General features: G+C 47.1%; 1 protein-coding gene across 3 annotated transcripts in view; it reads right to left on the bottom strand.

Moving 5' to 3' along the window:
- Window positions 1-2,001: 2,001 nt before the first annotated feature.
- The window catches only part of OTOA (otoancorin), a 56,940-nt gene continuing 46,810 nt past the window's right edge, over window positions 2,002-12,131 (bottom strand). For all 3 annotated transcript variants that reach the window (XM_084762633.1, XM_084762634.1, XM_084762635.1), the window contains 5 exons: window positions 11,453-11,595; window positions 10,655-10,791; window positions 10,042-10,139; window positions 4,948-5,143; window positions 2,002-2,591 (listed from right to left, as the gene is read on the bottom strand). In XM_084762633.1, the coding sequence (XP_084618759.1) occupies window positions 2,488-2,591; window positions 4,948-5,143; window positions 10,042-10,139; window positions 10,655-10,791; window positions 11,453-11,595 (678 nt within the window). In that variant the 3' untranslated portion in view covers window positions 2,002-2,487. The remainder of the gene's footprint in view (window positions 2,592-4,947; window positions 5,144-10,041; window positions 10,140-10,654; window positions 10,792-11,452; window positions 11,596-12,131) is intronic.

Raw genomic sequence — 12,131 nt, forward strand, 5'->3', positions numbered from 1 at the left:
GGTGACTCTCCCCTGGGAGCTGCAGCGTCTCTGTTGAGGAGGCCTCCTCTCAGAGCTGTGAGGTTCCTGGGCTCCTGTTTCTCAGGGTAACCTTGGGACACTGTCCCACCTCAGGGCTGGGATACCTGCCTAGCCCTCGGAGTCATGGACACCTTCCGTCAGAGTAGCAGAATGCAGGCCACACCCACAGAACACTAGACACATATCTCTGTCAAGACATTGCTTCCCACGTCTTACCTGAATTTAGTCCCCAGAACCCACATATTTTTAAAGACATAGAGAGGAAAGGGAAGGAAGAGCAATGAGATTATATTGTAACTTTAAATTTTTAATTAAAAAAAAAACAAGCTACAAAAATTTTAAATAATAAAATAAAATCCAAGTGTGGTGTCTCAAACCTGTAACCTGAACTCTGAGGAGGTAGAAACAGCAGACCCTTGGAACTCACTGACCCCATCCCCCAGCCTGGCCAAATCGTGAGTTCCAACAAGAGACCCTGTCTCAAAAACACAGTTGGCAGTGATTGAGGAAGATACCCAAGTTGGCCTCTGGCCCTCACATGCACGTACAAGTTCACACACATGAATACACCTGCACGTAATGCAACTCCACACGTGAAAGGGGTTGTTACTGTTGCTGCTGCTGCTGCTGCTGCTGCTGTTGTCTTTAGTTTTCCAGGGTAACCAAGGCCATAGGAAATGAGGATAGCTGTTAGCACCAAGGCCTTTCTGAAGGGCTGCATCTGGTCTGACCCATTGAATCTGGGAACTTGCGATGCTTACGAAAAGAAGCAATCCATGCTTGGAAGCAGCATTTGCTGCCACTTTCACACCAAGATGGAAGAAAAGCAAAACAGGGCCACGCATGGGCATAAAAGCACATCTGCCACAGGATAGTCTTGCAGTTTCCCGTGCAGCCACAGATGACGGTCATCAGCCTCGACAACAGCACCCTCTGTAGGACTCCATCGGCCTCATGGGAAAGGACCACAGATTTTGGAAGGGTCACACTAGCTCCCCTTCCCATCTTCATCTTCAGGTGGGAAGGGCTACTAAGGACTCACTAACCCATGATGGAGGCTGGAGAGACGGCCTGGTGGTAAAGAGCACTTGCTGCTCTTGCAGAGTATGCACATGGCGGCTGTCTCACAGTGTCAGGTGTTTAGTCTGTTATTGTCATGGCGGAAAGCACAGCAGTGCACAGGCAGACATGGTGCTGGAGAGGGAGCTGAGAGCTCTACATCTGGGTCAGCAGGCAGCAGGAAGAGAGAGTGAACCACTGGCTTGGCTTGAGCTTCTGAGACCTCAAAGCCCGCCCCCAGTGACGCACTTCCTCTAACAAGGCCACACCGCCAACAGTGCCACTCCCTGTGAGTCTTATGGGGGACATTTTCATTCAAACCACCACAGTGGCTGACAGCCATTTGCAACTCCCATCCAAGGGGATCAACTCCCCTTTCTGGCCTATGATGGCCACTGGGTGCACATGTGCAGCACAGACACACATACAGAAAAAAGCATTCTTATACATAAAATAAAAACAAATGAATTTTTAAAAAAGGAGAGAGAGAGAGAGAGACTCAGATGCCTCCACTTACCACATGGCACAATGGTCACCTTGCAAATGACAGCTTCCAGTAGTAGTAAAGGCCAATCTACCCCAACCTTTCCATTGCTCTGAATTCTTGTCCCTAAGATTAAAGGGACCTGACAATTTCTAGAAAGAAGTTCATCACAGAAGAAACAAGTTGTGGGGGGGGGCGGGGGGGAAGGTTGAGTTTTCTGCACTAGTCAGAAACTGCTTCAATGATTGACATATCCAATATATTTTTTATATCTTTTTATTTCAGCCCATTCACCAAACCCCAGAGCAGATTAAAACCACACCCTCTACTAAAAATAAAAAAAGGTTTAGAAAGGTTAACTTATAACTCCACTGATTCCCAAGGAAATAGAAACATCTGGAAAATGTATTTAAAAATTGATTTAATGTTGAGCCATGTTAAATGTTTTAATTTCCAAGCAATGTGATACCCACCAAAACATCAATTAGTCGCAGCAATCAGGCAGGAATATTGGCTTCTGTTGAGAGATTCATTTATTTCAGCCCAGCTAAGAGTTGAAGGAGAAATCCAACACTGCCTGGTGCTCCAGGGAAGGGAAATCAAGCCAGGCTGGAGACAAGATCACGCCCTGGCTAAAAGAGTCTCTGTCTGTCTGTCTGTCTGTCTGTCTGTCTGTCTGTCTGTCTGTCTCTCTCTCTCTCTCTCTCTCTCTCTCTCCTCATCCTTACATCACCACAGCTTCTCTGTCTCCAAGCCAACATGGGATGGAAAAGAGAGCCCACTAGGGAGGCATGGTAGCTTAAGAATTTGCAAGGTGATTTTAATAATAATTTCCCAAGGCCCCAGAGTCTCACTGTCCTCACTGAGGCTCTTTAGGTAAAGATCTCCCACAGTCCGAAAGCAGCTTCTGTCTCTACACACCTTCACCAGCTTCGTCCCACACCAAACAGGCTGCTCAGCATAGGAACTTGGGCCATGAGAAGCAGCAGGCGACAGCCAAGCCAAAGAGCCCAGGAGGTGGGCTCTCCTGAAAGCAAACACAAGGCAGGAAGGTCTGTGAAGTTGCTGTAGACTACACAGGGTGGAGGCATCATGACCAACTCCCTGCATCCCTCCCCGTCTCTCTCTCCTGCATCCCTCCCCGATGTCTTCATCTCTTAAATGGGTGTGATGGAGGAGAAGGAGCACAATGGGATTGTGTGACTCGGCATGTGCCATACCTTCATTAATCAAAGGAGTCAGGGAGCTTGTCCAAGATGCTGATGTCTAGGTGCTTTGCTAGACATGCTGACTTAGGAATTCTTGGGGGAAGCCAAAGAATCTACATTTAAGCATCACTCCCAGGTGTTTAAGAAACAAGAGGTGGACAAAGGGTCTGGCTCCCCCAAAAAAAGGATTCACCTAATGGCAGCTGTCAGGGGGTCTGTGGGGTAAATGGAGGAAGGGAATGTAAGGTCTTGCCTTGCCCTTGCTGACATTGCAATTTCAAGAGAAAATGGTACGTACCTCTTTTCTTAAAAGTGTACTTGCTGGGCTGGAGGGATGGCTCAGTGGTTAAGGGCACTGCCTGCTCTTCCAGAGGTCCAGAGTTCAATTCCCAGCAACCACATGTTGGCTCACAACCATCTATAATGTTATCTGATGCCCTTTTCTGCAGATAAAGCACTCATATGCAATAAATAAATCCTTTTTTAAAAGTGTACTTGCCACTGGGATGCACGCAGATGGTACAGCTGCATCGTTTGTAACAGAAAACATGATAATCCGACTGAGAATCTCAATAAGTCAGGTCAGGCTTAAGGCTCAGCCCTAAAACCAGCCATTGTTTTATTCCCACAAAGGGTGGAATGCCAGTGAGGGGTACCTTCAGATCCACAGATCCCAAATGCAGGGTACAGAACAAGGGTACAGTAAGACCTTAAGTGTGCAAGGCCTGTGTAGACCTGGTTGTTTGTGTACGTACAGACAAATACACCAGGTACTCACAACATCGGTTACCCTTGGAGAGAGGAACTGAAAAGCTGAGAGTCGGGTGACATCAGGGAAAGGTCCATCACATAATTTTCAGGCCTTATATGTTCAAAACTATATGCTTTATCCACTTTATGTATCACCGTGCAAAATACCATATGAATTCTATGTTTCCATGAAAATTTGCAAAACACAAGTGTATCCAAGAATATAGTTCCTACTTGGAAGTGCTGCTTGTGGTCACAGATTTTACTAGGTCCCCAATTCCCCATCCTCAATGGAAGGAAAGGAGTGAGCATGGTGGTTGTTAATTAAGGAAAAAGGGGGAGGGAGACAGAGAGAGAAAGAAAGGGAAGGGAGTCCTAGTTAGGTACCAAATTCTCTTTCTAGTGTGAGTGGTTTCAGGTTGCCCCCTCCTCAGACACACTCCACCTTCTTCTCTCTGAGTCACACCAGCACCATGTCTTCTCTTACTCTTCCATCACTGAGTTTGTGAGCACAAGGATGATGCATCTGGCTTGCTCTAAACTGTCTTCCCAGAAATATAGACCCACACCTAATCCAAAGGTGGTACCCACTCAATTCAGGAGTTGAGAAGATATGAGGGAGTGAGGGGCTGAGGAAAGGAGTCAAAGGAGTAAAAGGAGAAAGCCATAGCAGCAGGAGTAATGGCATCCACTCTGGGGGACTGTGCCTCCCTCCACCTATCCCTCCCTCCGTCCCTCCCTTCCTCTCTCCCCCACCTCTGTCCCTCCTTCTGTCCCTCCCTCCCTCTCTTCCTCTTTTCTCCCTATTTTGCCCTCACTTGCCATCATCTGTTCCTGCTTTTTGCCTCCCTAGCCTTATGGCTTTGAGCTCTTACTGACAAGGGGCCATCATCACCTGTCCTACTTGCATCCATATTCTCAGCCTCTACATAGTAGGTTTCAAAGAGATATACAGTGGTTGATTAATACTGGACAGCAAAAGCCGGGCATGGTGGTCCACGCTTTTAATCCCAGCACTTGGGAGGTAGAGGCAGGTGGATCGCTGTGAGTTCAAGGCCAGCCTGGTCTACGTAGTGAGTCCAGGTCAGCCAAGGCTACACAGAGAAATCCTGTCTCAAAAAACGAAGAAAAAAAAAAATACTGGACAGCGAGTAGGCGGATGAAAGGAGTCATAGAAATGAATTTAGTCCGGAGAGATTCAGATTCTGTGGAATTCGAAGTCTGTTAAAGACTCCCCTCAGGTGGCTTCAAAGATGCAAGAGCTGAATTGTTCAAAGGAAGCTTTGTGGAAACTTCCGGTTTATCTTTGAGAGCAGATACTCAAGTCTCCACCCAGAATCATGGGAATTGCCCACATTTCAGGGTAGATAAAGGTTCAGAGAAGGGGGCTGGGGGTGGGGCTGAGGTAAGTGTTGTTCTGCTTACCTGTTGGAGACCCAGTGGAGGCTAGCCAGGTAGGGCTGGCACTCTCAGGATCAGTCTGCCAGGAGGGAGTCTTGGCGCCATCTAGCGCTCTCTGGAGGCTCCGCAGCTGTGCCGAGCTGAGCTGCAGGCGCTGGGAGTGGGTCACAGAGGCAGCATTCTGAGGACCCAAAGAAGCGATCTGCTCCGTGGAGAGCTCCTGCAGGCAGGAAACAGGAGGCGGGATCAGTACATTCTCTCTGGATTTTCCAAACCTCATTTATCTGTCTGCTCAAAGCTTCACAGCTTTGTCATGCCCCTGCACCGTGACTGTAAGCAAGCATTAGATAAAAGCTGAAAGAAACTATCTTTGAATCCTGTTCGATTTGTCCACCAACAGCAGCCTTAAAAAAGAGAGCATGGGAGACATTTTTTTAAGTATTACAAGGATATTAAGCCATTCTAACTCCAAGTTGAGACTTTGGCCTTGAAATAATTAGAAACATTGAAGGGGTCTTGGCTTTCCGTGGAAGTGTTGGTTATTACTTTGTACCAGAGGAAACAAGCTCTGGCCTGAGCGCCAGCCTGAATCTGAGCACATACCAGCCTTGTGACCTTCCCAAGTTACGTCATTTCTCTAGGCTTTTGGACTTGCTTTGAGGTGACTCAGAGAACTCACCTCTAAGGCCAGTCCCTGCCCCTCTGTCATAACTACCAGAATACTCTGCGATGAATCCCGGTATCTCAGAGGAGGGCAAGGGCAATGATTTTTCTGTTACTACTACCATGGACAGTAGAAGTTGGAGACTGTACTGGGCACACTGTGATTTTCAGGGCTGTGAACAAGATATTTTCTAAAGTCACATAGCTTCAAAAGGACTCAGTGGCCAGCTCAGGGACACTAGGGTGAGATGGCATGGCAGAAGAGCCTCTGACATGTCCTGATTGTTTTAAAGCCCCTCAAGAAAGCTATGAATCCGTATGTTCCTTTATCCCTTTCTTTCCTATTGGCCACTCACTCCTGCTCCTGTCCACGTAGATGCCCTCACGAAATTGAATTCCTTTGTTTACAATCTTTCCAAGCATTCCCCGGCAGCCCAGGACATAGCGCAGGCTCCTGAACTCAACAATGACATTCAAGCTGGGAATCCTGCCTGCCTCTCCAGCCTCTGCACTCCCCCAGGCAGAAGCAGCTCTTCGTGCCCTCCCGCCTGCCTTGGGGGTGGGGAGACACTGTCCCTCCCTCTGTAGGTGCCAGGCTGACTCACACCTATCACTGACAGAGACATACTACAAAAATTATCTATTTTTCCACTGCTGCTGACTTGTGACCCACAAGCCAGATTGGATCCCTAGGCCCATGGTGTTTTCAAAAATAAAATTCAAAATTGGCTGCCAGCATGTAAAATCAGGAGATTTCACATGAGAATGGAGATTTCTGCTTGTCCCTGAAGAAGCAAAGACAATCCAGCAACACGGGGTCTATGTGGTCACATTGCATCGATGTAGCTGTGGTGAGAAACATAGTCATGCTCACACTCACCACACACACACACACACACACACACACACACACATGCACATACTCTCTCTCTCTCTCTCCTATAGCCAGGCCTCTTCAGTTCAGCTCAGGCCACACCCAGGCTGCTGCATCCTTGGCATCACATTCCTGACCCCTGAAGGCACTAGGCTGTAACCTTTTCTGACAGACAATCTCTAGACCCCAGATATGTCTAACCTGGAGCCTGTCAGAGTCTAGTTGATATAGAAATTTCCAGAATAGGCAACTGCCTGAACAAAGAAGCGGCACCAACTATACACCGAACATGACCAGAGGGAAGTACTGGGGAAATGCCACGATTCGCTGTTCCCCAGTGCTGCCTGTCCAGAGAGGAAGGAGGCCTTTTCTCAATGGCTGTAATGATTGAATCAGGAACGACCCTCGCTGGTTCCCGTGCTTAAGCACTTAGTGCTCAGCTGATAGCACTTGGCAGCTTATGGGACCTTTGAGACACAGGGCCTAGCTGGGCAAGTAGGACACTGACGGTATATAGGACTAGTGAGCCTTGAGGATCACATCCTGCTCTTGCCTCTGGTCCCCTCTCTGCTTCCTGTCTGACACAGACCTAATGATTCCAGCTGCCATGCTGGACTGCAACACAGTATACCCTGAGATTTTTTTTAAACCCTCTTCCTTAAGTTGCTTCTCTCAGGTTTGGGGACTTGGGGGGTGTCACAGCAATAGGATAAGTAACTAATACAGTGGTGCAGTGGCCTTGAGGCTAGCTGTTTATTTCCTCCAAATAGTTGCGCAGGGTGCAGATGTGTCGTAGGCATCCAGCATCCTGGTGTGGTAGACAGGATGTGTCCTTATGTTACCCTAAAGGCAACAGCACCAAAACTGAACCAAGAGTAATGGCACATACCTATAATCCTAGCACTCGGGAGGTTGAGACAGGGGATGGTGATTGAGGCCAGCCTGGGCTACGTACCAAGCTTAAGCAAATTGAACAATATAATAAGGCACTATCCCCAAAACAGAAAAGTCTGGAGAGAATCTCATCCAGTATGCCAGCACTGGGGAGACAGCGACAGTTGAGTCCCTTGCTCATAAGCCAGCCTACGCCCTCTGTTTAGCTCTAGATTAGTGAAGGATGCTGTCTCGTGGTGTGCATGGGGTAGGGGTGGGGAGTTTGGCAGGTAAGGGCCTTTGTTGCTCTTCCAAAGGACTCAGATTTCATTCCTCATTCCCAGCACCCACACGGAGGCTCATAGCCATCCATAACTCCAGTCTCTGGGAATACAATTCCTTCTTCTGGCCTTGTCAGGCACTGCACATATGTGGCACACATGCAGGTCACCCCTATATCATCACAGCAGACTGTCCTCTCAAACCCTGTGATCCCTGGCTGCAAATCCAAAGCCCACAAACTCTGAAAAATGAACGTTTTTTTTTCCCAAAGTTTACTACAACCAGCGGAAGTTGGACATGAATGGAGAGGAGGCTATTTATAGTATGTCTAGTGTGGCTGGTCATAGATTTCTCCCCCCAAAATTAATGTGTTTGTTTGCCAATGCTCTCTCAGACACAGCTAGAGGTGTTAAGGCACACACTATGCATTGATGTGACCTTTACAAAACCTGAAAGTTTCTGACTTCTGAGATGCATATGTCCCCAGGGGCTTTGCACAAAGGTTTATGAACTTGTTATACCTCCAGGAAGAGAAAGTCAGTACCATGTGCTATGAAGAAAAGGGGGCTAAAAAGAATAATAAGATAAAAAAGTTTTTAACTTCTTTAAAAATCACCTGACACTTAAAGAAATGTTCAACATCATTAGTCAACAGGGAAATACAAATCAAAACAGCTCTGAGATTCCATCTTACATCCATAAAAATAACTAAGATCAAAAACTCAGGTGACAGCACATGATGGTGAGGATGTGGAGAAAGGGGAACACTCCTTCATTGCTGGTGGGAGTGCAAACTTGTACAACCACTCTGGAAATCAATCTGGTGCTTTCTCAGAAAATTGGAAATAGTACTACCTCAAGACCCAGCTATACCACTCCTGGACATTTACCCAAAAGATGCTCCACCATACCACAAGGACATTTGCTTAACTGTGTTCATAGCAGCTTTATTCATAATAACCAGAATCTGGAAACAACTCAGATGTCTCTCAACCAAAGAATGGATAAAGAAACTGTGATACATTTACACAATGGAATACTACTCAGCTATTAGAAGCAAGGACATCATGAAATTTGCAGGCAAATAGATGGATCTAGAGACTATTATTCTGAGTGAGGTAACCCAGGCCCAGAAACATGCATGGTATATACTCACTGATAAGTGGGTATTAGCCATAAAGTACAGGATCGCCATGCTATAATTCATAGACTCAATAAAGCTAAATAACAAGGAGGGCCCAAAGGAGGATACAGAAATCTCGCTCAGAAGTGGAAGTAAAATAGACATCGGAAGTAGATGGTGGGAGGAAAGTGGGTGAGAGAGGAAGTGGGAAGGGGAACGAGAGGTGGGCGCCAGGTGTGGGGAAACGGGGGAGGGCTGGGAGAGAGAACTGAAATCTTGTGGGGGGCATCTGTGAGTCTGGGGAAGCTCCCAGAAGTTTATGGTGGTGACATTAGCTGAGAATCCTTCTTCCATCAGGGGATATGTAGCTAAGGGACCACAGGGGACACTCCTGTAGCCAGGTAGGGAAGAGGGACACTAACCCACCCACAAAGCCTCTGATCCAGCCAACCAAATGCTGGCCCAACTTGAACAGCATGCCATGAGAGAGAGCCCACCCCTGACACTACTAATAATCTTCTACTGTTCTTGCAGACAGGGGGCTAGCATGACAATCATCTGAATGGCTTCACACAGCAGTTGATGAAGACAGACACAGAGACGCACAACCAAACATTAGGCAGAGCATTAGGGGAATCTTATGAAAGAGAGGGAAGAAGAATTGAAAGGGCCAGAGAGGTCAAGGACATCACAAGAAAACCTACAAAAATCAACTAATGTGGACCCATAGGGGCTCATAGAAACTGACCCACCAAGCAGCGAGCATCCATGGGGCAGATCTAGACCTCTCACATATGTAACAGAGATACAGCTGGGTCCTCCTGTGGGACCTCTAACAGCAGGAGTAGGGGCTGCCTCTGACTCTGTTGCCGGATTTTGGATCTCTTTCCTCTAATTGAACAGTCTTGTCTAACCTCAATAGAAGAAGATGGGCCCAGTCCTACTTGATATGTCAAGGTTGATACCCATGGAAAGAAAGGGGGGGAAGTAAAGTGGAGGGGAAAGAAGGGGAGGGGAGAGGAAAGGACTGGGAGGTGAGGAGGGAAGGGGATTTCCTACCAGGATGTAAAGTTAGTTAATTAATTAATTAATTAAAGCAACAAACAAATAAATGCAGCTACTTTTTTTTTTAAGCTACATGAAATTATCATGTGGGCATCCACTGCTGGCACACAGATCTTCTCTGGCCATGAAAGCAAAGAGCTGCCTAGAAGCCCCAAGAAGCCAGGCCTGTCACCTGTTTCTCTGTATGACCTGAAATGAGGCTGAGATCCTATCCCTCCCTGAAGCAATGAGCACCTACTTTGAACGTCTCACCGGGCAGGCATCTTATGGCTGAGGGCTGGAAATGTGGCATCAGTTCCTTGTTGAGCATTCGGAGCTCTGCCTTAGTTAATCCAGCTAGGGAGGAAGGAATCACAAGTCTTTAGCTCAAGCAGCTGGAGCTCTACAGTGTTGTTAACAGTTCTGCATGATGTACAGGTCAGTGATTCTGGGGAAGCACTAGTCCTTACCTCACCAGAAAGCCAACTAGGGAACCCAGTTCCTTAATCAACTCAGGAAAATATGTGGGTCACATTAGCCCTGATTGGCCTCCCACCGTGGAGTGTACACCCAGAAGGAGGTTCATTTATACACTTTAAGACTGGGTGTACATTTATTTAGGGGCCAATTAAATCACATTCTAGATCAATGTTCTTGAAACTATGGTGTGCACAAGAACCCCCAGGAGGGCTCATTTAAAATGCAGAGTTATGAGCACTGTCCCTTGCAGCTTAAGTCTTGACATCCAGATCCTACTAGAACTCCCTCGTGTTTGCTTCATGTGGCCAAGGATTACTACTTTGTTCTGTTATGTTTGAGTTTAGTCCCAATTTTAAATTCAAAGAGAGAGGATGTGCTCAGGGACCTCTTACCTGCGATGGTCCCAAGCTCCTGCAAGATGGAGCTGGTCCACTCGGTGGGGGTCCCAAATACAACTTCTGCTTTCTTCTTAAACCCAGCCAAGACAGGGGTGCTGCAGAGCAGTGTCCCAATTCTGGCTACCACTGCCCTGGTTAGAGAGGAGGGATCTGGTGAGTCTGGGGGACTCTCCTGCCATCCAGCAGTGTGCAAAAGATATATAATCTTGGCACTTAGACAGGATCCGGAGAATCCCACTGCCTGCTTTACCCCAGAAAGGGACAATGATTACAAAGTAGAGAGTATGTGGATGGATGGATGGATGGATGGATGGATGGATGGATGGATGGATGGGTAGGTGGATGGGTGGATGGATGGATGGATGGATGGATGGATAGGTGGATGGATGGATGGATGGATGGATGGATGGATAGGTGGATGGATGGATGGATAGGTGGATGGATGGATGGATGGATGGATGGATGGATGGATGGATGGATGGATAGGTGGATGGATGGGTGGATGAATGGGTGGGTGGATGGATGGATGGATGGATGGATGAATGGGTGGGTGGGTGGATGGATGGATGGATGGATGAATGGGTGGATGGATGGATGGATGGATAGGTGGATGGATGGATGGATGGATGGATGGATGAGTGGATGAATGGTGGGTGTATGTATGCACAGATTGTAGATGGGTGGGTGTATCGGTGAGAGGGAGAATAAATGGATGGATAAATGAATGAATGAAATAGCAAATGTGTGAGTAAATGGAACACTTGCCATTTTGTAGACTAGTATTCTGGTTACCTGAATTCTGAGGCTTTTATGAGTGGTATTTCAGTGGTGTCCATAGCACACAGAGTTGAACCAAGCCCAACCAAATGGAAGCTTTTCAGATCCTGGATACGATAGCCCGAATCTTCAAGGAATGACTGCAGAATGGATTTAGCCTATTAAAAATAATAAAATAAAGTAAATATCTGCTATTTTATTTCCTTTGGAAACCATTATAATTTCCATGTGGCTTGACCATTCAAGTTCTTGGGCATCCATAGCTGGATATTTCCAGCATCTGTCTCTACAACTCTCCAGCAAAGCCTCCTATGCCCTGCCTCCCTGCCTCCCAGCCTCCCAGCCTCCCTGCCTGTCTGCCTCCCTGCCTCCCTGCCTCCCTGCCTCCCTGCCTCCATGCCTCCCTGCCTCCCTGCCTCCCTGCCTCTGCTCCATCCTTTCCTCCATAGGAAACATGCTTCTGTATTTCCAACTCTTTAAGCCCAACCATCCTTTGTGTTTTAGCCCAATTCAAATGTTATTTCTGCATGAAAAGCTCAAGCTAGAATGATTTTAAATGATTTTTTTACTCTCTTTTCTACAGAACTGTATGTTTCCCTCAGTCATTAATTTCAGAGAATATAAATTATTTTTGTGCTTAAAAAATTCCCCAGGGGTGTCTCCAAAGAAGTTTGTCTGATTACAGGGTCTTGCA

Source organism: Acomys minous (assembly GCF_964271855.1).
Source record: "Acomys minous genome assembly, chromosome: 2".
In the NCBI taxonomy this organism is placed as follows: Eukaryota; Metazoa; Chordata; class Mammalia; order Rodentia; family Muridae; genus Acomys; species Acomys minous.